Source organism: Onychomys torridus, chromosome 12, assembly GCF_903995425.1.
Source record: "Onychomys torridus chromosome 12, mOncTor1.1, whole genome shotgun sequence".
In the NCBI taxonomy this organism is placed as follows: domain Eukaryota; kingdom Metazoa; phylum Chordata; class Mammalia; order Rodentia; family Cricetidae; genus Onychomys; species Onychomys torridus.
This window is the reverse complement of record NC_050454.1, coordinates 16,727,256-16,752,483: the sequence shown is the minus strand read 5'-3', so window position 1 is coordinate 16,752,483 and position 25,228 is coordinate 16,727,256. Positions and strand designations below refer to the sequence as shown.

The window sequence follows — 25,228 nt, the reverse complement described above, 5'->3', positions numbered from 1 at the left end:
CCATTAGACAAAAAACTTCATCTCAACTTCTTGTGAAATTCTCTGTGCACAGCCCAGGGAAGTGTTTCCCATGCTGTCCGGGTAACTTGTGTGCACACTAAAGTTTGAAAACCACAGGAAAATCAAAGGAAGTTTGATTTCACTCAGATGTCGGTGTTCCCTCACATCCCCGGCACTACTGGAGAAAAAAGAACACTATGCTCTACTGCAGGGTGTCCCCGAGCCTCCTCGACTGACGTGAAATGCCTCCTGCTAATGCCACAGTCCAGATCAGTTGTGGGGAGGGTGTGGAGGGGTAGAGAACATGTTTTACTACTTCCTTCTGGAAACTAGGCCTCTGCCTTTGTGAGACCTGGCCATCTTATCTACCCGTGTACTTTTCCTGAGTCTAGGAAGGAAGAGGAGGGAGGAGGGAGGAGGAAGGAGGGAGAAAGGAGGAGAGAGGAGGCCTCTGTTACCATATTTGGAAGTAGCAGCCATCTTTTCTGTCCACAGTTCCACTGGTCAGAGCCCAGTTGCTTGATCTGCCTCACTGCAGAGAAGGCTGGGTAATATAGCCTGTGTGTGGAGCGAAGGAGGGAAAAATGGCTTCAGTGAATGTATACATTGACTGCCACCCCTGGAACCCACATGAATTCCAAATATCATTTCCAGGTCATATTTGGGGGAACAAATGTTTTCAATTTCACTTTCTAACTTAGTTTTATCTTGTCTTTTTACACTCTAGCACCATGGAATTGGGAACCCTCTTTGTAATGGTCTTCGTGTTCTCGGGTAAGAACCTTTTTCCTGCGTATAAAGTCTTGGAGTCCTTCTGCTATCCCTCAGGGAGTTGAACCACTGCAAGCCCAGGCTTGAGAGTTGGTGGGGTTTGCTCAGGATTGATTCGAGTTGCCTGAGACTCTGTAGCAAATAACTTTCCCAGAGACCAAGGAAGGGTCAGGACCAAAACCAGGTGTAGTCTGGGCATCTCCCTGCTCTTCCATCAAACTCCCAGGATCCGGACACACAGCACAAGGTGGAGTGTCCCATTCAAGGCTTCTGGAGGGCTACAGAAGGCCACTGCAGAGAAACCTCTGACTTGGCTCCACACATACACGCTCTGGTCTTTCCTGCCCTCATTTCCAATATTCTCAAACCCTTGGGAAACAGCTGGTGGGCTTTCCAAAGTCTCCTGCAGCACTGATTCCTTCCCACACCCTTCTTCCTTAGCCTGTGCCCTAGTTCAAACTCGTCATGCTCTGTGACTCTGGACCTCCAATTAATCATGCCAATGTATCATGAAGCTAAGGAAGCTGATGCTGCAGGTTCCCCTTGCACAGATTCCCCCTTTCTGAACCTATAAAGACCCCAGGAGGCCCCTAACACTACATTGCATGTCTTGTGACTTGGTAAGATAGGACAATTAAGATTCACAGACACACACACACACACACACACACACACACACACACACACACACAAAATAATGCTCCCTCATCACAGTCTCCTCCTGCTGGGTGACATTTTGCATTTGAATTGTGTGATCTTTTTCTTAATAGTGCCCCAAAGTTTAGATTTGTAAGGCTTCCCAGTCCATTGCTCTTCTCTGGGATGCCTCTCTAAGCAGCTGGCTGGAGGCCCTACCATGCATCCTGCAACTGAATACTACTTTATTTCTGCTGGCCCACCCTTTCCTGTTACTCATTTCTCCACCTCAGCTGTCAGAGAAGCCACCTCAGCCTTGGTGACAAGCAGCCAGGGTAGCTGAGCTTGCGGTGTGCCTGAAGCATCTGCAGGCCACCGCTGACCACCTAGCCTCTGACTAATCAGTTCAGCCACAAAACCACCTCCTCTATAATGGTCACACAACAGGCCCTTGGCCACTGTTCCCAGCCCTGGCTGGGTAAGGAGGAGCTGGGCACTGTGGAAAGATATTCTCTCGGATCTCAGCAGGTGGAGACAGGCCTTTTGTGATTTGCGGTTTCTGCTTAGCACCAAAGCTTGCTGAGGCTACCAGGGTGAAATCTACAGATGCTCACCTATCCATCAGCAGTGTAGGCGAGAACAGCAGCTTTCACCTGCCAGGGCCCATAACCTGGAGTATCAGTTCCTGGTGAGGTAGAAAGGCAATGTGTACATTCACAAATATCAGGGGTGGGGGAGAGAAAGACAGATTGTGCATGTGTATACATATGTGTGTGTGCGCACAGGTGCTCCTATCTGTGTGTGTGTGTGTGTGCACACGCACGCGCGCACGTGCATATATGTCTCTATATGTGTCTGTGTGTGTGGTGTATATATGTGTGTGCATACACGTTTGTACCACTCTGTGTGTGTGTGTGTGTGTGTGTGTGTGTGTGTGTGTGTGTGTTCAAGTACTTCTCTGAGCACCTCATTTAAAAATTTTCATTTAAAAATCCCAATAACTTGCTGTATTAGATCTTGTCATTATTCACCATTTTAAGACAAGGTCCCTCCCTGCAGTGCAGAGAAGCTTAAGTAATTGACTGAAGAGCAACACAGCTCCTAATGGGAGAGCCCAGATTCACAGCCAGTGGTGCAGGTTGAACGTCACTGATGTGTGACATCAGGCTGTTTCTCCCAACTCCTGCTCTGAGGCAACTATAAGCAGCCGGCTCTGTTTCTTGATGACTCAAATAGCTTTGGTGGAGGATAGTGCTTCAGCTTAGTCCTTTCTTGCTCACAAGTCACCTCCTTCCCATCCTCCTCAGATGGCCTTATGGCTTAGGTCTTAGCCCTGCCTGTCACGGTGGCAAGCCTAGCTTTTAAGATCTGGAAGAGAAATGTCCTGGAAACAAATAATCAGTAACAGCTTAATGGAGATGCCTTCTCTGTCCCCAGACTTCCTCGCTCTACCCTTTGAAAGTGAGCAAGTAAAGTTGAGAAACCCACCAAAACCAGGGGCAGGTGTTACTTTACTTTTGACCTGCTTTGAAACTGTGGAAACTCCTAGCTCCTGAAAAGGAAGGTGATGATGTTGAAACCATAAGAAAAAAAGAAAGAAAAAAACCTCTTGAATGTTAACTGATTGGGTTTTGTGTTAGTGAGGGGATATATGCGAAGAAGATATATATCGGGGAAGAACAGATTTAAAGAAGGTAGGAAAACAGCATCAACCATTAGAAAATGAACTCGCTAGTATTTCACTCATCACTAAAAGTAATGATAAAAGAGTTGCAATCCATCTTTCAACCTTTCATGTTTTCCACTGTGTTAATCATTTATAAGTATACTTCTTCTTTGAATTTTTTTTTGAGAATTGCCAACATGTATACAATGTGTCTTGGTCATATCCACCCCACTCCTTCCCTCAGCCCCCCTAAAATACCTCCTGTCTCCCTCTCAACTTGGGCTGTGCATACGTGAGACAGCTGCATCTTCAACCCAAATCCCCAAGGCTCATTGAGTACAGCCAGAGAGAGGAGGGCTGGAAAGAATGAAAGAGCCAGAGCATGGGAGGAGTGTTGTGAACCACTGGTCTCTGGACATGCTACACATGTGAATTCACAGAACCCGTGGTCATCTGCACAAGAAACCCACAAGATCAAGAAAGTTCAAAGTTCCAGCAAGGAGCAAGGAGGAGCTCAGCCCCACCCCTAGCTGAAGAGCTAATGGGAGTTGATGGCTACTGAGAGAGTCACTATTCCTACGGTGGCGACATTGACATCCATGCCCCAGTGGATGACCCACATACACGTGCATATGCGCAGCACTAAATGGATTTAGAATGTGTTATTAAATTAAAAGCCAGCCATTTTTTTAATGTAGAAAAAAAGTCTATTTAAAATTCGTCTGTCTCTCCTCTCAGGGTATACCTCTGCTTCCTGAGCTAGGGAGTACAGACCTATCACAGGTCAGACATCCAAAGAGAGAAAGGAGATGAAATTGGCACTAATAATCCATGGCAGGGGGCGGGGAGATGGCAGGGGTGGGGGATGCGAAGTTGGGTAATTTATGAAGATAGGTAAGACACAGAGCAAAATAATTCTGTCCCTCTACCCACACCTTCCACATCTTCTCTCTGCCTAGATATTAGATACCTTTGTTGCTGCCCCTAATTAATTGGTGTGGCGGCACAGGACAACCTTGTGGCATAGGTTCTCTTTTTCCACCTTTATGTGGGGTTCTGGGGGTCAAGCTCAGGTTACCAGACATGTGAAGCCACCTTCTGAGCCTTCTCACTGTCCCTTCCCTCTAGGGACCCTCCAGCCTGGCCTTCAGGTAGCTACGGCGGCAGGTGCATGCACTGTGCCTGGTCCAGTTGGACACTTGGCTGTTGTTCCCTTTGTCTGGGGGTTCTCCAGGTTCTGGAGTTCTCTTTTCCCCTCAGCAGCATCTGACTCAACAACCCTGCAGTGGTGGAGTCTTTCCTACTTGATGTGCACAACACAGCTTAGACTGACTCCATGCTCTGTGGAAAAGCCCACCATCCTCCCCTGGATTTTTGTAGGCCTGGATGGCTGAACGAAATAGCATTTGTGAGTTTACCTTGGGCTCCTATTTCTTGTCACTGTTGACTGGCCACTGAAATGAGTACCTGAGGTAAACTGACAATTCAAACCTACTGTGCCCAAAGAGTCGCTTTGCTCAGCCTTTTCAAATGCACGCATCTTTCTCAGTGGTGCGTGTCTTACCCCCAATTAGTCACCCATTTTTGGCAAAATATTTTTAGTGGATCCCAGAGAGAATGAATGAGGAGGGTGGTTGCTGAAGAGTAAGATAGAAATTGGTAAGAAAGAGCAAGGCCTCCCTGGTGGATCGGCTCCTTTGTGAACACACAAGACCTGAGAGACCTGAGACTGGTTTTTTTTTTTTTTTCTTTCAGAGCAAAGGAATCTTAATTTTGTCTTTTAAATATAACCTGGGATTTGGCCCCCTCGGTATCAAATATGTTAGTGGCATCAAAGGCCAACTTCACACTAATTTGAAGAGCTTAATAGGCTTTATTTGATAATTCTAGCATTTCACATCACTCCATCCTGTGAAATAGAAAAAGCACCCCCCCCCCCAGGGCTGAGCAGAAGAAGTTGGTTTCAAGAAGAGAGAAAGGCTGAAAAAAAGCAGAAACCAAAAGAAGGGGTTGGTCATCTCAATGATACTTTCCCGTAAGGTAGGGACAGAACAGTAGAAAAACAGACTGCGTAATACCATGTTGTTTCGTGTAAGGATGTGTGGCGCATACATTAAGGAAGTCTTGCTGTTGTGCTGATCAGCTAGTTTGGGAAGTTTGGGTGTCTCATTCTCCTAATCTCTTGCAAGGTCAGATAACAAGCTGGTTTGGATTTGGCGGTGTGGAGGGCTAGCATAGGTGACCCGTTTTGATTTTTCTTGCCATGGAAATGAAAGCACTTATAACCCATCCTGTATGAACCATTCTTGCCTTGTAAGGGGGAACATAAAAGAATGTTCCCAAAGTCTCCGGGCAAATCCAGATTCTTTTTCTGATAGTCCTTATTTTCGCTCCATAGTCACTCACTGCCCTTGGCTATAGTACCTCTGGGTCTCCTAGGCAACGTCTGTGTGTGCTCTCTTGGGCATTTCCTGCAGATAATCAAAAGGTGATGGATGGGATGGTAGTAAGTAGGAGAACCACTCTTAGAGATAGAGGAGGAAGATTTAAGAGGAAGAAGAGTATATCCCTCGATGTCTACGTGAAAGTACCCAGAGGGCCATTGGGTATGGTATCTGGGACTCCAGTGAAGGCTGTAGACTGCAGATAAGCATCTGTTAGGTTATTGAATCGATAACAGATTGGATCAATCTGTTAGCAGTTGAACCAATGGGCATTCAGAATAAATCCCAGCAAGAACAGCACGTGAGCCAGGGAGTCAAACCGAGGAAGTTCATTCCAAGAAGACTGAGCGACTTTTGATGGAATGGTCGGATGGGGTGAGGTCAGAAAGAGCACTGGGCTGTACTGGTGGGAGCAGCTAACATCTCCTATTAGGAAAGTCTCAGGAGAGATGGGGGTGAGCAGTGGAGAGTGGGGAGCTGTTTCTGCTCACTAGGGGACTCTAACTAAAATGAAAAGCAAGGGCAGAGGGACCAGTTTGAGACAAGGTGGTAAGACTGGAGGCCACATTCTGAGAACTAGAACATCACAAATTTCAAATGTTACCTGTCTGTTCAATGGAATTTTCCTCTAAGCGGGCTCATCCGTCCGGTTATAAGATCAGACCTGTAAATTCGAAGTTGTTTCTTCAGTATGACTTCTACTAAGGCAAAGAGGCATATTTACTGGGCTTGCCTGTGAGAAATGGTTAAAAAAAGCTGTGTTATTTCTGTGCTGTTCAGTGTAATAGCTACCAGCCATATGTGACTTACTAAGCTTGAATGAATTGAAATTAAATGAGATGAAAAATTCAATTTTTCTCTCCAGCACTGTAAAATAATCCGGTTTCTCAGTCACATTTACTGTTTGTCAAGGATTCAAGAACCACAGTGGGTGGTGTTTACCACATTGTTCAAAACCACATAAGAATTCTCTCGTCTCAAAGCTTTCTTTGGGGGGAATAATGCAGTGTAGGGACAAGACTGAGGTCTCAATGAAATTGAAGACTAGATATAGAGAAAGTAAGAGTGAAACCTGGAGGAATCACGGGTTATGGGTAGAGATGAGTGTGTTGAGGCCAAGATCTGAGGTCCTGAGCCTCAGGTGACTCTGCTCGGGATCACGTCATGGAAGATGGAAGGCTTCTGCACTAGTCTTTGTGGCTCAAGCAGCTTGATATAAGGTTGTTGGTAGACTCAGTGGTGGATAAACTGTTAGATGATCTTGGCAGTTATGTTGAAAGTTGGTTGGAAAGAACAGCCTTGAATATAATGCCAAAATCCTCCTTGAATGAAGAGGTAGTGACTAATAATCAATGGTTCACAAAAGTGAGATAGGTTACATAGAATAGTATAGATCCCTCTAAATGAAGAGTGGCTGCTGAAGGTCCTTGTTGATGAAGCCAGCAGTGTCTGGGGGGCACACAGAGTCCTTTGAGTAGAACCAGATATCATGAAAAGAATATTTATATGTATATTTATTGAAGAGTTCAGCTATCATGGAGTCTAGTACAATGGAACGGGACTTCCAGCAAGCCTAGAAAAGCTTTGGAGGAAGTTCACAAAAAGAAGAAGAAACTTGGAGCATGTTGGTATAGTAAAACAAGGAAGAGATGATTAAAGCATCGTCCAAGCTTGGGCTCTGGGTGGCACTCAGATGTTGTTGTTCTTTTCCTACAGAAGTCCTTTAGTATTCTTGCTCTCTATTCCCAGTTGGGGAGATGTAGGGCTGAATTTCTATGTGCCTGCCTCCTGACATCACCAAACCATTTCTCTTGCCCAAGTGTTAGAAGAGGGAGGGATCCTCCATGCTTTCCTCCAATGGAATCCCAGGGAATTCACTTGCTTAGAGGCCCCAAGTTCTGCGGACCATAACAGTGGAGGCCTGAAGCCACAGGGAAAGAACAGACCTTGTGTCACATCTTCCCTATATGGTCACAGTTAAGAATATGTACCTTCCTGATTCAGAGTGACATCAAGAAAACCAGGGTCTGGGGATGAGCCAAAATATGTAGACTGTGAAATACTTTCAGTTCCACTCAGAATGGCTACAGAGTGATTTCCACCCCATGGGAGGGAGAAGAGGTTTGGAAAAGGTAGAAATGTGTCCAAGCCGTCATCTCTGATCTCCTCAGTTTTCTAAATAGAAGTTCTTGGTAAAAATGCAGTCTGATTGAGATCTTGGTTGGAACCAGAGAGTCTAAGTTTCTGACCAGCGCCCAGATGAGGCCAATGGCTTTGGTCAACTTTGTATTTGTAGGTAAAGAGGGAGCTGAGGTGAAGAGGAAGTCTCCGTTATCTTTTGGAGAAGGGGCCTGGGTAGGAGACGTTGCACTTGTCTGTTAGTAGAGAGAGTGGATAGAAAGGAAAGTAGGTACTATGAGTCTCCACAGAGGAAAAGAAAACCTGGGTGTCAAGAAGATGTAAGAAACTCAGGGTGAATTCACTTTCAGTTTGAGAAAATGAGACTGATAGCTGAGCAGTTATGTCACACCAATCAATAGCTGGTCAACGCTTCAGCTGCCTATTTGCCTTCTCTATTAGATCATCTGCCCAGGATCACACAACAAATTAGACCTAAACCAGAATGTGTCCTGCCCTCCCCAGAGTCCTGCCTACACCAACCATCACAGCACTGTGAATATTTACAGTAGATGGCACTCTTGCCTCTTGCTTAAGAGACTAACAAAGGTGTAACAGAAAGCCAGGCAGAGTAAATTGTCCTTAGATCCCATTTTCACTATTGTGGGAACCCAGTGTTTTCCCTCTTCCCTCCAGCCCAGACACACATGCTGTACTTCACTGGTGCGTGGAGTACCCCCTGAGACCATTGGCAACCTCTTGACCATAGGTTCTTGTGGGGTGGTCTGCAGTAGTTCAGCTCTGCCAAGTACACACCCTTACTCCCTGTCTACTACTTAGGTCCTGTTTGAAGGGAGGCCCATTGATGAGGTCAATTTATTTTTTCCTGTACAACCAACACTTTGAACGGGACTCATCTCATCTCCCTCTCCTTCTCATCCCTTACTTTCCTCCCTCCCTGAAATCCTGAAGGATGATGGCTCTTTATGCAGAACCTTCTCCAATCTTCTCCCCATGGCAGCATCCAACTTCACGTGAACCAGTAACAACCCACTCACCTCACCTTTCATCTCTCAGTTCCCTCTATTTACTTTCCTTACTGGGTCTCAAGGAGCTCTGTGGCCCAGAAAAAGGTCTTACAAGTTGGCTTATGCCAGCATGTCTTATCTCTGAACTTTGCCAGCATGCTCCTTTTGGTCTATAAAAGTTTGCAGAGGCAATGGAGCCTGGGAGTAGCAAGTCAGTTTCTCTGGGGTTTCTCCAATATGTTTAAGCACCTCCTCAACTTCCCACCTACAGTTCACTCCCAACATTCTACTCGTGTTCCTTAAATACTCTGACCACACAATCTCCCAAGAGTCACTGCATTTTTTTTTACAATAGCAAACCAAAGAATAAGAGGATGGCACAGGACAGGGAGGGGTTAAGGTGGTGGCATAGCAGTTATGGAAGTCTATAATAACCACATAATGATAGTCAATACTCTGGTTTAGAAATCCACAGAACCGTAGTGCCAGAAAGAATCCTGGAACATTATTACAGACCACCTCCTTCATGAGATGAGAAAACCGAGACTCACAAAGGTTGCAGTTTGCACAAGTGAACAGTGGAGCGAGAACAAGGGTTTGACCCAGATGTCCAGCATTGACGTCCAGTTCTAGATCTTAACATTCGGCTCTCCAGGACCATCGCTCACTGGAAAGCCGGAGGCTGGGTGTTGTTTTGGGGGAAATGGAATTTCTTCCTTCCTGTTTCCTCTTCCCTAATTCTGTTTTTCTATTTTAGATGCTGCTCTCCTGAAGAGACAAGCTTATTTCAATAGGACTGCATACCTGCCATGCCCATTTACAAAGGCTCAAAATAGAAGCCTGAGTGAACTGGTCATATTTTGGCAGGACCAGAAAAAGTCAGTTCTGTATGAACACTATTTGGGCAAAGAGAAATTCGATAATGTGGATGACAAGTATCTGGGCCGCACAAGCTTTGATGGAGACAACTGGACTCTTCGACTTCATAATGTTCAGATCAAGGACACGGGCTCATATGATTGTTTTATACAAGAGAAAACACCCAAAGGTTCAGTTATCCTCCAGCAGACAGATACGGAGCTGTCAGTGACTGGTATGTGGTCAATGTTGTGTTCAGATAGTTGGCCTGCTCACATGAGACTATAAATGATCAGGGAAATATTAAGGCTGGGAATTTGAAAGAACTGGACAGGAAGACAGAAGATGGAGAATGGTTGGGGAAATGCATCTGACATTTACCTCCACACGTGTACAAAACACACACACAAGCATGCATGCATGCATGTACACACACACACACACACACACACACACACACACACACACTCAAACACCACATGAAGGCACACACATGCACACACACAGACTGTGGTCTAGAGCTCCTACCAAGGGTGGCAGCTAACGGATTCAGACTTTCCCTTCAACTCTCCATAGATCGTTTGAGTTTTCGCTGCCCCAACCATGAGCCCAGCAGACAGAAGGGAAACAACCCACTGAACAGAACCCACAAACCAATAAGGCAGCTTCTCTGTTTCACCGGGCTGAGGAAAACCTGCATGTCACTACAGACTGTTGAAACTAGCATACAGGGAAACCAATCTATCATTTAAGTGCAAACTTTTTATTAATTTTGTAGACTCTGTATAGATAAGATTCAGGGTGCTTCCATTACACTGGTAAATTCCCTTGGGGATAGTTAGTTCCCTTTGGGGTCATTCTCTTTTTATCCATAGCTCTTGCTTTGGGATCTTAGAATTTTGTCTTTTTTTTTTTTGAGAATATCATAGACACGGAGCCAATCATGTGTATTTAATCTTTAAGGCTGACTTCTTTTTATTCAGCAAAATGCCTCGTGTGTTTCACCTAAGTTGAGTGTATCAGCAATTTGGAAGGTTGGTTTTTTTCTTTTTATTTATTTATTTTTTATTTATTTTATTATTTTATTTTATTTTTTATTTTATTTTTTCCAGAGCTGAGGACCGAACCCAGGGCCTTGTGCTTGCTAGGCAAGCGCTCTACCACTGAGCTAAATCCCCAACCCCGGTTTTTTTTTTTTCTTAATTGATGAATTACATTATATTCTTTATCCATTCAACCACTGAAAGGCACTGGGTGGTTGCCAGTTGGAAGCTGTTACAAATCGAGCTGCTGTAAACATTCAAGTGTCAGCTTCTGGGTGGACCTAAGTTGTATTTCTCCGGGGTAGATACCTAGACATGCTGCTGCTGGGTTCAGATGAGTTCTTAATGAACTTGGAAAAGGCAGACCAACAGCTTTGGAGAAGCAGCCTTTCCTCCTAAAAGGAACCTTTCCTAAAACCACACAATCAAACAGGCAAAACCAGCCATAGAATGGAGTGCTACTCCTCTTGAGTGCAATGTGATTCAAACAAGACTACCAGGCTTTCATTTAACCAAGCGCTAAGTCAGAGTTCTCTGTGCATGGCAGGCACCTTTGGAGAAACAGGGTGTTTCAGGCGGGGCACAGACAAGCTTTTAAAACCGGTTGTCTATTTGTTATACTTGGCATTACTGCTACAACTTAACCCGTGACTGCAAAGGTATTGTTGATAAAGCTAAATAGAATCTGGTAGCCCTCAGCCAGCATCAGCAGGATGTTCAAGGAGCATGTTGATATTGCCAAACTCAAAGAAGGTGATGTGTTAGTGACTTCCGTTTTAGAAACAATACATTGCATTAACTTTTTGGTGATGAGTCTAGCCTTTAATGGCTGAGCCATCTCTCCAGCCCCATACTGAATTATCAATTAGTATACAGAGTCTGCAAACACCCTAGTAACTATAGAAGAACAGCAAGGGATTTGGCTGGCTAAAGTCACATGTGTCAGGTCCAAGACCTATGGGCCGGTGCACTTGAGCCCTGAAAACATGAGTGGGAAACAAAGGTGAGAGAATTTGCCCCCAGATGGATGAATTCTTAGAGCACAGGGCTCTCAGCCTTCCTAATGTGACCCTTTAATACAGCCCCTTACGTTGTGGTGACCCCACATAATTTTTCAATAATGAAAAATTATTTCATTACTACTTGATAACTGTGATTTTCCCACTGCTCTGAATCATAATGTAAGTATCTGATACACAGGATGTCTGACATGCAATCCCCAAAGGGGTCTCGACCCACGGGTTGAGAACCACTGTTATAATGCGTGATGATGAGACTGTGATAATCATGTCAAAAGCCAAAATTCTGAGTTTGTAAACACAAAGACTCCCACTTCTTATTCTTGTGTTCTTAAAGATGAGACTCAGAGCATGTAAGGCCCGTAAACCCTGTGAGTTCCTGGTGGAATTTTAGCTACACCCCTGGGTGGAGAGTTGAAATGCTTCGCTGTGCGGATGTGGGCCCAATAGTCAGAGCAGGTTTCCACTCAGACTCCACTTCCTGGAATAGTCACGTCACTACAGACCTTGGTGAGACCATTTCAGCTAGCCTGTCTGTCAGAGAGCACTCTCTTGACTCAGATAAGGAGGTTAAGTGGATTTCTTGATAGATAAATGTGGGCTTATCATGTAGCCCTCCCTATGGGCTGAGGCCCACACTTTTTACACCTTGAGAATGCCAGGTGTCCCCCAATCAGGGAATTTGCCGTACATTACTTACCATTCCTTTGTAGATGCATCTACATTTAGACTGACCATTTCCCTCTCTACTCTGCTTCCAGCTAACTTCAGTGAACCTGAAATAGAGTCAGTTCCAAATATAACAAGAAATTCTGGCATAAATTTGACCTGCTCGTCTAAGCAAGGTTATCCAAAACCTATAAAGATGTATTTTTGGATAACTAATTCAACTAGTGAGCATGATGAGGACATGCAGATATGGCAAGACAATGTCACAGAACTGTTCAGCATTTCCATTAGCCTATCTGTGCCATTCCCCGATGATGTGTTCAATGTGACAGCCTTATGTGTTCTGGAAACTGAGTCTATGAAGATTGTCTCCAGACCTCACCATATAGGTAAGCCTGCTTCCCAAGACTACTTATTTCACCATGAGTTATATGCAAACCTTTTAGCCCAACCATCCAGTGTTCACTGCTTGTGGGGAAACCTTCCAGAAGGCTTCTAGGAAGGACTCAAATAGAAGGCTCCTGCTATATCTGCATGATTCAAGGCCCAAGAGTCTATGAATCTGGGCTACACTTGAAGAAGCATGGTCTTAGCCCTGAATCTGACCCAGACTTTGGAGCTATTCTTGGATGGAGGATGATGAGGTGTTGTAGTCAGAAAATAGAAGATATCTCCTAGCAAGAAGCCGTCAGTTGAATAAAATGCATAACACGCACATACATACATATGTACTATGTTCATACCTGCCTCCCAACAGTACTTATTGTGCATATGGGATCATTCTAGGCATTGCTAAATATAAGGCTGGAAACTCAAAAGTAGAAAATGTCTTCTAATTCTTGAGTTTCTTCCAGGAAAATAAGAACTCTATGACATACACGGATGATAAAATGAAATTTTTAAGATGAAATTCAAGTCTAAATTATAGTTCAGTGAAACAATTGCCTAAATTTAAAACAAGCTGGTCATCAGCTGTGTAAGCATTTAGAGGCAGGCAAGGGCTTTGAAAGTCAGCTTTCCTAAAGGTATGAGGGTTTTATCATACTGTAAAATGGATTATTGGGCTTGGTAAATATGGTGAAAAAAGGGACAGAGTTCTAAATGAAAGACTCTCAAATGTGCAGTGACTTTCTGCACAGAAGAACTGTGATACAGCAAGTATGCTCAGCTGATGACGAGAGGACCACAATGTACTAGGACCAGATGGACCTAGTAAGAAGCAGGAAGCATGGTCAAGGCAGACCTAGAGAAGGAGTGCTTGCCAGGCGGTGGCAGCGCACGCCTTTAATCCCAGCACTCGGGAGGCAGACCCAGGCGGATCTCTGGGAGTTCAAGGCCAGCCTGGGCTACCACATGAGTTCCAGGAAAGGTGCAAAGCTACACAGAGAAACCCTGTCTCGAAAACAAAACAAAACAAAAACAAAAACAAAAACAAAGGAGTGCTTGTAGCATATTCTAATGCATTTCTGGCTTCCATGTAGATGAAAGAAAAAGTTGAAACTCAGTGCCAGTTCTGTCCCATTGAGAGCTAATCTACACCTGTACTCAACTTTTGAGAGGCAACCATTCCCCCTAGAATGAAGGCACCCTGTACCCACTTGACCCCATTACCATTTATTCTGAACCTGATCCCATCCCCCAGCCATCTGCCTTCTGTTTCTCCAGCCCCTTCTCCAGACCTCTCCCTATCATTTGCCACTTCTGATGGCATCCCTCCATCCATCTCTTTCTTCTTCCCCCTGGCTTTGCCTCCTCCTAGCTCCTGGTGCCTCCCTCAGTAACTTGGCCTATGGACATACTCTTAGAAACATCCCTGCGGCTAGTGCCCACAGCCAGTTTTACAACTAAACCCACACAACCTCTCCTGGTACTGATTTCCTTTTACTCAGATGTCTCAGCCACTGAGAATTTAGTGAAAGATGGAGTCACCCAGCTGTCCTAGACCTAACCACGCAGAAGACACCCTAAGTAGTTCCTGAAGCTCAGCACCTTTATGTAGCCACCAACATCATGAGCCCCACCCCTGCACCACCCTTGTCTACAAATGAGCAGGGACTGATCAACACCATATACTCATCACCTCTGCTTGTCAACTAGATTAGAACTTCCCCAGGTACCACGTTCAGAAATGCTTCAGCTCTAGCTACATCAGCAAAAGGGCTTGTGTCTCTGTGTCCCTAATCTATGCCTTGATCAGACATAGGTAAGCTACTGAATCTCTTGGAGTATCAAAAGGTGGAAGTCTTCCAATAGAAAGTACAATCCTCCTCTATTAGAAATTTCAAATAGGTTCAAGTGAGACAAACAGGGATACACTCAAAAGATGTTCAATATGGTCCACGATGCTAACAATTCTTTACCTTATTATTCTAGGGACAGAATACATGCTTACAAATTGTAGCTAAACTATGGGAGATTTTTACCCTAATTTTCCCATAATTTAGGAGTAAATAAAAGAACTGTTCCTTTAAATGTCTGTAAAGTGAGCCACTCAACTTCCTATCAACTTCCCAGAATGCAGTTAGGCACTCCTCTTCTAGGAAGTAATTCTGGCCTTCGGGGATTGGATTCTTAAGAGAAGGGGGAAATATCAAAGGTTTTCTAACAGAGGAGGCATGCCAAAAAGCAGGCTGAGGAATCCTGGGCTACCTCAGTGGAAATAATAACCAAACACGTCGAAGTAGCTGCCCATGAGGAAGTTGTTCTATTTGCCCAGATGAGAGGTGATCTAGAGACTGACTTCTAGATGATGGTGGATGGAGGAACCATTACCTAGGGACTTTCCAAGCCTCCTGTTGTTGATTTCAGTTTCCTATGGCCCTAGAACCCAAGGAGATGATGGAAAGAAAGAGAGGGGAGAAGAGGGAGGGGGGAGAAAAGGGAGGGAAGGAGGGAAGGAAGGAAAAAGGTGAGCAGGTAGGCAGGCTGCAAATTTAAGCCTTTCATAAATGAGTTTCCTACTGACAGAAAATTTGCCATTTCTAGTTCTTCCAGAGCCCCAAACTGGTCAAAAGGAAAATTCGTCCTGGATTGCAGGTGCCGTTGCAATTGTCTTTATTGCGGTCTTCCTTGGAATTCTGCTGCTGCTGCTCCTGGTAAAAAAATGCCTGAGGAAGCAGGAACAACCTGGCATCTCTTAGAAAGGTGACAAGTGTCTGTCCTGTCTGAAGATAATCAGTAAAAGTTGTTTTTAATGAGCACACCAGATAAGGAGGAAGCTCGACGGTGCAATGGTATATAGCATATACAAGCCAAGTTCGGTCTCCGATACTGAAAAGAGCAAGTGTTTTATAGTACACGTCTATGTATATGTATGTGTATAGCTCATGTTTACCCTTTTATCTGTTGATGGTTCTGTATTTGGCTACTGTGAATAGTGACATAATAAACATGGTTTTTGTGTCAACACCTTTGTGATGTGCAGACTTAGAATTCTTAGGTTATAGACACAGGAATAATGTAGGTGTGTCACGTATTTGTTCTATTTTCAGTCTTTTGAGGAACCTCCATAGTAGTGACGACCCTAATTTGCATTTCCACAAGCAGTGTGCAGACCTTCTTTTTCCTTGCACTCTTTCTGTCCTTTGTTTTCCTGATGACAGCCTCTCTGGCTGAGGTGCCATCGAATCTTATTGTGGTTTTGACTTGTATCTCCTTAATGGCTAAGGATATTACATAAGTGTGTGTGTGTGTGTGTGTGTGTGTGTGTGTGTGTGTGTGTGTGTATTGGCCATTCATACTTTGAGAAGTGACTATTCAATTCACTTATTAATTGGGTGCTTTGGGGGTTTCTTTTGTGTTGTATTTTTAAATTTGTATTTATTTTTTGGAAAATCTCCTAGATGTATAAAAGGCGATGTTTCCTGATAATTTTCACCTCTCACTCCCTAACTTCAATTTTCCTAGAACTCCTCCCATCAGCTCCCCCAAAGTCTGTCCCTTTATAATTTATTTACCTAGTTAACCCATTGAGTTCAATTAGAGCTGCCTGCGCACAGGCATGGGGTCATCCACTGGTTCACAGACAGCCTTCCACTGTCATATTCCTAACAATAAGTGACTCTCCCTCCAACACTTGAGGGAGAGTGCCAGTAGCTTCACAAGCCCCTCCCTCATCGATGATGGAAACTTTGACTGGCTTGATCTTGCACAAATCTTGTGTACGTCACCCCAGCTGGGTTAATGTGTGCAACAGTCATGTCATGCTCAGAAGACAGCGTCTCACAGCCCTGCTTTCCCTCCTCTGGCTCTTACATTCTTTCTCCTCCATCTTCTGTGAAGTTCCTTGAGCCTTGGGGGTTGGGGTTAGATATAGCTGTCTCATTGATGGCTGAACATTCAAAGTCACTTATTCTCAGCACTTTGAACAATAATGTGTCTCTGCATTAACCACTAGCCACTGCAATAAAAAAAAAGTCTCTGGCCAAACATCAATTTGTGGATATCAATATAAATATTTAGAAGGCGGTTTGATAACATAGCCATTTAAAAGAATGGCATCAATAGATTCTCCCCTAAGGCCTGTGATTTCCTTCATCCTGTTTACAGTACTAGGCATGAATTTCCCCCTGTAGAGCAGACCTCAAATCCAATCAAGAGATGAGTTGGTAATCTCCATAAAGAGTCTTGCCACAGTTTGCACTAATGGGCATATTTGGTCTGGAAAGAGAGTGTTATAGCATGCACCATTGATGACTTTTCTCTCCAGCAGCCTTCATAGCACCTTCCAGCTCTATGAAAGCCATTTGGCAGAGAGATAGTCTCCTGGGAAGTTCAAAGTTGATTTCTCTGTGTCTTGCAACTCAAGTATGTGGTGTCATCAGCAACAGAGTCTTAACCATCCAGTTCTGATGAGCAACTATGAGCAACAGCCATAGCCTGTATTGTTGTGGATGCTTCTGGGCCTCTCTGATGAATTTCCTTATTTCATTCAACTTTGGGGGTTAGTTTCTTCTGGAGTTTATTCACATCTGCTATGCATTGTCTAACATAACTATAATCATTGGATCCTTTGTCTGGAAGTTCTTTCAGGCTGTTTTCATTAGAGGCATACCAGATAGAGAGATTAGCAAGTTGTAGATAACATATGCTATCTTGGTTTTGTTTTTTGTTTTTGGGGTGTGTGTGTGTGTGTGTGTGTGTGTGTGTGTGTGTGTGTGTCTTGCTTTTATTCTGCATTGGGACTTACATATCTGAAGTGATTTGTTGGTTTACACCTCCTTCCCTTTCTCTCTCTCTCTCTCTCTCTCTCTCTCTCTCTCTCTCTCCTTCCTTCTTTCCTTCCTTCTGTCCTTCCTTCCTTCCTTCCTTCCTCCTCCTTCTCCTCCTCCTCCTCTTCCTTCTTCTCCTCCCTCTCCTTCCTCTTCTTCTCCCTTTTATTCTGGCCACCTTTCTCTTTCAGTGGAGGTGTTTACAATGTTCAGGTGATGCCAAGGTTCCCTACTTGGTTCAGGTGGCTATGAAGCCTGTGCTCCTGAAGGAAAAAAAAAAAAAGGAGGTTCTTTGTGTTTTAGACGTGAATTTTCTGTTACATGCACAGTGGTGAAGATTTTCTCCATGGCATAGGCTATCTCCTCCTTCTGTTGTGAGCTTTGCTGTTCAGCAGTCTTTGGGTTCCAAGCAGCTCCATTTGTCAAATCATGCTATTATTTCCCGAGTTAGAGGAGTCCTTTTCAAAAAGTCCTTGCCTGGTCCTTATCTCAGGTGTTCCCCTATGTTTTCCTCCAATGCATCAAAGAAGGCAGTTTGTCTTAATCACCCATTTTAAATAGATTTTTCTTTACAAGGTGAGAAAGAGATCTAGTTGTGGTCATCTGTATGTGGATATCTAGTTCTCAAGGCACCATTTTTTTCTCTTTTTCTCTAATAGATATTTTTGGCACCTTTGTAAAAAAAAAAATAGACACCTACATCTGCATCTATCCCATTGGTCTACATGCCTAGCTTTGTGCCTGTATCATGCTGTTTCTGTAACTGTGGCTAGACTGTATAACTTGAGATCAGATATTGTAATATGGTTCAACTATTTTGGGGTCTGTTTTTGCTTCTATACTAATTTTATGATTGTTTTCTCTATTTATGTGCAGAATGTCATTGGAATTTTAGTAAGACTGAATTGAATCTGCACAGTGTTTTTGGTAATATATCAATTTTTCATGGGTTTTTTTTTTTTCTGCCCACATGTAAGCATGGAAAATCCTTCTTCTAATGTCTCCTTTCTTTTCTTTTTTTCTTCAGTGCTTTAAAGTTCTCATTTTAGAGGTCCTTCATCCTCTGAATTAGACTTTTTCCTAGACTTGCTGATGTTTGGTTTGTTTTTGTTTGTTTGCTGCTATTGCCAATTGAACTCAATACACAGACCAGGATGACCTCCAACTCACAGAGATCCCCCTGCCTCTGCCTCCCAAGTGCTGGGATTAAAGGCGTGTGCCACCACCGCCTGGAAAGACAGTGCCTCTTTATTGCTTTTCCACCATGTACTCTAGGCTAGCTGGCCGGGGAGTCTCCCATCTCCAGCTCCCATCACCCCACAGAAGCATCACATCACAGAACTACAGATGTTCCTGCTGCACATCTGTGGTTTACATGGCTTCTAGGGATTTGAATTCTGGTCCTGGTGTTTGCACAGGCCACACTTTTACACACTTAACCATCTCCAAGCCCCTGATGTTCCTCCTTATGCCTTATCTGCCTTTCCACAGGATTGCTTATTTGATTTATTGGATTTTCATTTCCAGCATTTCTGTTCATTTTTTTTCTTCAAAATCTGTTTGTGTTGACTTTCTCAGTCACATCCTGAGTTGATTTCCTTACATCATCTGTTTATTTGCTTATGCCTTCTTTGAGGTCATTAATCATTTTTATGAGTAGACTTTTTGGTTATTTGCCTAGCCATTTCAATATCTTTGTGCTCACAAGTTAAGGAGTCGTAGTCGTTTGGAGGAGTCATGTTACCTTGTTTTTCCAAATTTCTTGTGCTTCTGTGTTGTGGTATAACTAATATCTGTTGAGATATGCACCATTTCTGACTTTATTTAGGTGTTTGATTAGTGAGGGGCCTTTCCTTGGGGGCTTAATCTCCAATAGCACTTAGAAAGAGAATTAGCCATAGAAGTAGAAACAATTTCTAGAAGGGAATGAGCTGTTTCCTGAGTTTGTTTTTACAATGGGATGATCAATTTGCAACTGAAACAAAGGAGAGATGGAGTAAAAAAGAAAAGAAAGTTTCTTTCCCCATAAGGCAACCAGAAATATTTGAGACTAGATAAGGAAGTCAAGGATGATACGTGTACATGTAAGAAAGGAGTCTGGAAGGGGATTTAGAGAAACTAAATGTGTGTGTAAGGGGTCACAATTAAACTATGTCATCAAAAGGCAAAAGACAGAAGAGGACAGCACCAAAAGAATGTGATAAAAAGTATTGATAGCAAAAGTTGTGTGGTCAGTTATACATGACAATGAGTTTGGTCAAAGATAGGATCCTTGACATCTCTAGGAGGGAGGCATACCATGGAAAATCAAACCTTGTGGTTACAAGATGCTCATGAACTTGAGTTCTGTAGTAACGATCCTTGCTTTGTGCATTCTTCTGGTCTTGGCTGCAATAAGTAAAATACTGACCCTTTCAACACTTCTACTTCCTATACTTAAAATTTTATATTATCTTGAAAGAAAGATTTATTTATTTTTATTTTCTATGTATGAGCATTTTGCACACATGTGTGTTATGTGTATTGCATAGCTGCCTCATTCCCTTAAAGGCCAGATGAGAGTGCCAGATCCCCTGGAACTAGTGTTACAGGTAAGAAGGTGCTGGGAACTAAATCGGGTCCTCTGCAAAAGCATTAAATGCTCTTAACCACTGAGTCACCACTCCAGACCCTCCATGTGTTATCTTATATAGTAAAAATTTACATGAGCCACAGAAATTTACTCAGCTAGGTTAGAGAGCTCCGTTAGAAGATGGAGGAGTTATACGAGATTTGGGGAAAGCTTAGTCCATCACTGTTGGCTTTGAACTTGGGAAAAGAAAGCCACAAACCAAGGAATTTGGATCACTTCTAGAGGCTAGAAAGGGTCTTCACTTGACGGCCAGCCAGCTAAGAAATGAGGAGTTCAGTTCTACAACCTCAAGGAACTGAATTCTGCCAACAGACAGATACTCGAGCTGTCACGGCCCATCCTCATTGACAGCTAGTAGGAGTATATCCCCAAGTGAGACTTCCTCCAATATGACATTAATCCACTTCTCAGAGGAGACAGTCTTCTAAGTAACTAACCTGGCATTAAAAGTTCTGGCCCAAGTCTGTTAATTGTGTCTTAATTATGTACATTTATCCTATTTAGGCCATTTAAATGAATGAGAAGGAAATATCAAGTCTATATAGGTGATTTCTACCCTGCCCCTCCCCAGAATTAGTAAGAAAGAAAAGGAGGATAATCTATAATTCTGAATTATTGTTTTCATCCAATCTGAAGTAACCCCATCAGTTTGTCTATTTGAGGATTTGTTTGACTAAAAAAATGTATATAATAGTGCTCAGAAAGCCAACAGGTTTTACAGTTTGTCCCCGACAGCAAAGGTAGAAGAGTCTTGGTTCTCAGAGTCACAATTTTTTTTTGAGACAAGTTCTCATTATGTTGCTCTAGCTAGCATAGGCCTCGCTATGTAGATCAGGCTGGACTTAAACTCACAGAGATCTGCTTACCTCTGCCTCTTGAGTGCCAAGAATAAAGGTGTATGCTACCATACCTAGCTAGTTCCAATTCCTTAAAGGACAAGTGTCTTTTCCAAAGTGACTCGTTTTTCATCAGCATTTAAACAGGAACCTCCACAGAGTTTAAAAACTGAAAGTTGGTGATCTCATCCCGTTTCCACTTCAAAATACTGAAGTTACCATCCATTCCAAAAGTGTGGGTCACACGTGGTGTCTCCTCATTGTCAGCTTTCATTTGTAAGCAGGGGCTTTCTTGTAATTGTGCTGACTTTGCCCTGGGTATGAAAAGATCATTTGATTATTTTGTGTTCTATATTTGTCTGAGATAATAGATCCAGCTATAAAGCACCATGATTTTTGAGAGGACTTCGGGCAATAATAAAATCCAATCCAATTTAGAAAGTATCTGGAAACTCGAATAAGAAAGGGCTCAGATGCCTCAGTCCCTTTACATTGCTGTAACAAGATACCAAAGGCTTGCTGCCTTAAAGGAAACTTTTATCATGGTTTATGGTTTGGAGCTGAAAAGCTCAAGGTCAGGCAGTCACATCACACTGCATCAGGACGTGCAGATTGCATAGTGTGGTGGGAACACATGTAAGAGAAGTGTGTGTGGATGCACATGTGTGCAGGAGAAAGACCAAAGGAAGGAGCTGGGCTTCATAACAACCTGCTTATACAGAGCCAGTTCTTGAGACCCAACTCAATCCCAAGGGGTGCATACTAATTCTCCCAAGTGTGGCTCCCATGACCAAATTCCCTCCAGCAAGTTTACTCTATTTTGTCCTTGCTGCCACATTGTGCTTCAAAACACATGGACCTTAGGGCTATACCACATTGAAACCAGGCCATCAAATAAACCAAGAATGGCCGGGTGGTGGTGGTGCATGCCTTTAATCCCAACACTCAGGAAGCAGAGGCAGACAGATCTCTGTGAGTTCAAGGCCAGCCTGGTTTAAAAAGTGAATTCCAAGAAAGGTGCAAAACTACACAGAGAAACCCTGTCTCAAAAAACCAAATAAATACATAAACAGATGATAGATGATAGATAGATAGATAGATAGATAGATAGATAGATAGATAGATAGATAGATGAAAGAAAGGAGAGAGAGAGAGAGAGAGAGAGAGAGAGAGAGAGAGCTTAACCTGAGAATAGGCCTAAGGAGGACAGAGATCTGCTCTCAAATAGCCAAGGAATAGCTGTCTCCAACTGCAAAGGTCAGACTCAAGATTGAGTCCAAAATGCCTCTCAACAAGGGAAGATTATAAAATATGAGGAAATACGGGCAGCCTGTCTAAAGCTAAAGCTCTCTTGAAATTGTATGGAAAAAAATGACTTCTGCTTCATGAATTGCTTCCTGCCACAGACAACTGGAAACCAGACAAGATGAGAGTGAAACTATTATTTCGAGATGTTGGGCATCAGCACCAGAAAAATGCAACTGTAACTAAGAGCTGAGAAAAGGTGGCATCGTGGTTGCTCACAGCTTGCTGCCTGTAATCAATGGTCAGTTTACTCTGAAGGAAGGAGATTCCTGGTATCCCAAACTAGAAGAACAAACCAAGAAAAGAATCCTAAAAAGAATCCCATATGAACACAGAGGCCAAAAATCTTAACAAAATAAGAAATTAAAATCTAGTTGTAAGTTACAAGTATGCTACACCATGGTAAAGTAGAGCATATTCTAGGAGAGTTGTACATTCAAAACCCAAGGAGTGACAGTCATTAACAAACAGACTGAAAGAAACCCCATGTGGTCATGTCAATGGATACAGAAAAGGCTTTTGATGAAATTACCACCCATTCATAATTTTAAAAGAGAAAGAAAAATGTTCACGAACTAGGAATTCAAGGGGAATAGCTCAAGTCCACAAAGGATGTCTACCAAAACCATTCAGATAGCATCATAGTGATAAAGGGCAAACTGTTCTTCCCCTAAGATGGGAAGGAGGCAAGAATGCCCATGGCTACTGCTTTTCTTCAGCATTGTGCTGGAAGTCCTAGCCAGTGCCAAAAGGCTCAAAAGAGAAGAGATTACAGACCAGAAAGAAAGGACAAAACATTCATCTTCGAGGCAGATAACATGATCGTGTTTGCAGAAAGCCTTTAAAACTATTAAAAGGCTGCTAGAACTAATAAGTGAGAATAACAACGGTTCAAAATGCAAGGTCAAAAAAAAAAATCAAGGTCCATTATATTTTATAGACAACAATAAACAAAGACTGAGAAAATGTTTCAATACAGTTTCTAGGATCATTACATAATAATAAGGTGTCGGCAAGACATTAACAAAACAAATGCAACACCTAGAACTATACAACATTGCTATGGGCAGAAATTGAAGTAGACCTAGATAAATGGAAGCAAATACTGTGTTCAAGGATTCGAAGACAAAATATTGTTGATACTACCTTCTCCAGATTGATCAGTGGATCAAAGCAATCTCAATCAAATGGCTAGAGGACTCATCAGTAAAAATTAAAAGATCGACTCTTAAAAATATGTAGGAATGAAAATAATCCACAGCTGGCAGAATGATTTTGAAAATGAAGAACAGAAGTGGAAGCAGGTCTGATGATCAAGTACTATATTCTTTGCACTCAGGAGGTGGAAGCAGGAGGCTTGAGTTCGAGTTTATTCTGGGCTATGTAGTAAGACCCTATCTCAATGAAGAAACTTACCAATCTTTCTACTCACAAAGTATAAATCTTGTTCATGGATATACCTCCATGAAGATGGCCATTTTTAAATATGCACACACACACACACACACACACACACACACACACACACACACACAAAGAAGTTACAGGAAGTGTTCAGGAAGACTCTAGTACAGGCTGAGTCACAAAACCATCAGGGTATTGTTAAATGATCCCTATGTTTTCCGTAGATGCCCAGGAGAACAAGCCATGAGTCTCTTCGTGGGAGGGCATTACTAACAACCCATCCATCAACTTGGAGGCATTTGAACCCCAAATTGCATCAGCAATAAGTCCATTCAGGGAGCAGTTGGGCCTTTGCAGACCTAGCTGACTGGAGAGTTCCTACTTTAGCCTGTCCATACAACAATACACATGTGGTATTACTTGGCAGCACCATCCAGCTAACCATCTAGACATCAGCATTGTTGGGACTGAATACCTTTCATCCACCCTCTAAACGTACTTAGATTTCAAATTTTGGAAACTCTCCTCTGGTCATTAAAATACTGGCAAAACTGGATTATTACCCCCACAGCCCTTCATTTCAATGAGGATACCACTATATGGGGGTGGGATTATGTCCAACATCAAAAAAAAAGGGCCTTGGGAATGCAAAGAAGTCCTCCCAGCCCCTAGTCATGATTCCTTTCTAAGACCCAGGATTTAGAAGCCTCTTCACGTCCCCTCTTCCATGTTTATGAGGGATTCAGCTTCTGAAACTGTTTTTGATCTCTTTCAGAAATCAAAATGGAGAGTGAAGAGAGAGAGAGAGATTGGAGAAAGGTGAGTCCCGCAGCAGAAGGAGGGGGGTTTGATCCCCCAGTGCCTGCCTGTAACTTGCACAGGCTTTAACCTGAAGCATGCTGGGACTTACAAAAAAGCTAATGGTGACAGGAAAGACAGCAAGACAAGGAAGCAAAGGAGTGCATGGAGGAAAGTGGCCATAAACAGATGGCAGTATCCAATGCAGTGTCCTGAGGACATGTGGAGTCAGTCAAGGTCAAGGAATAAGCAAAACACAGGGTGTGATGGGGCAGACATAGCCCACATCTCATTCACCATAGCAACTTCAGCACCTAACAGTGGCTGCACTAGTGAGCCTCTTTGATATACAGAATGAATAAATAAAGAGGCAGGCAAAACTAGCATGCTCTCAGCCAGGCATTGGGGGTGCACGCCTTTAATCCCAGCATGCGTGGGAGGCAGAGGCTGGCAGATCTCTGTGAGTTCAAGGCCAGACTGGGCTACAGAGTGAGTTCCAGGAAAGGTGCCAAAGCTAGACAGAGAAACCCTGTCTTGGAAAAAAAAAAAAAAAAAAAAAGCAAATCAAACAAACAAAAACAGAGTAGCATGCTCCCTTCAGTCTCAGTGCCTTTGCACCTACTGTGCCCACCACTTGGAAGCATCTTCTGCCATTTCTTCCCCCTCACTCTTCAGCTCTTGTCTCCATCAGCACTTACTAAAAAACCTTTCCCTAAACTTAATCATGTCCACCTGCTGCGGTATCATGTGGCTCTTTGCTTTCTATTCTGAAATCACCCTAGAAAACACTG

At 43.2% G+C, this 25,228-nt stretch overlaps 1 protein-coding gene across 1 annotated transcript in view; it reads left to right on the top strand.

Moving 5' to 3' along the window:
• Cd86 (CD86 molecule) overlaps positions 1-24,443 on the top strand; it is a 61,418-nt gene extending 36,975 nt beyond the window's left edge. The window contains exons 2-6 of the mRNA XM_036203810.1: positions 728-774; positions 9,421-9,756; positions 12,345-12,641; positions 15,238-15,396; positions 24,415-24,443. Of these exons, the coding sequence (XP_036059703.1) occupies positions 728-774; positions 9,421-9,756; positions 12,345-12,641; positions 15,238-15,392 (835 nt within the window). The 3' untranslated portion in view covers positions 15,393-15,396; positions 24,415-24,443. The remainder of the gene's footprint in view (positions 1-727; positions 775-9,420; positions 9,757-12,344; positions 12,642-15,237; positions 15,397-24,414) is intronic.
• The last annotated feature ends 785 nt before the right edge of the window (positions 24,444-25,228 follow it).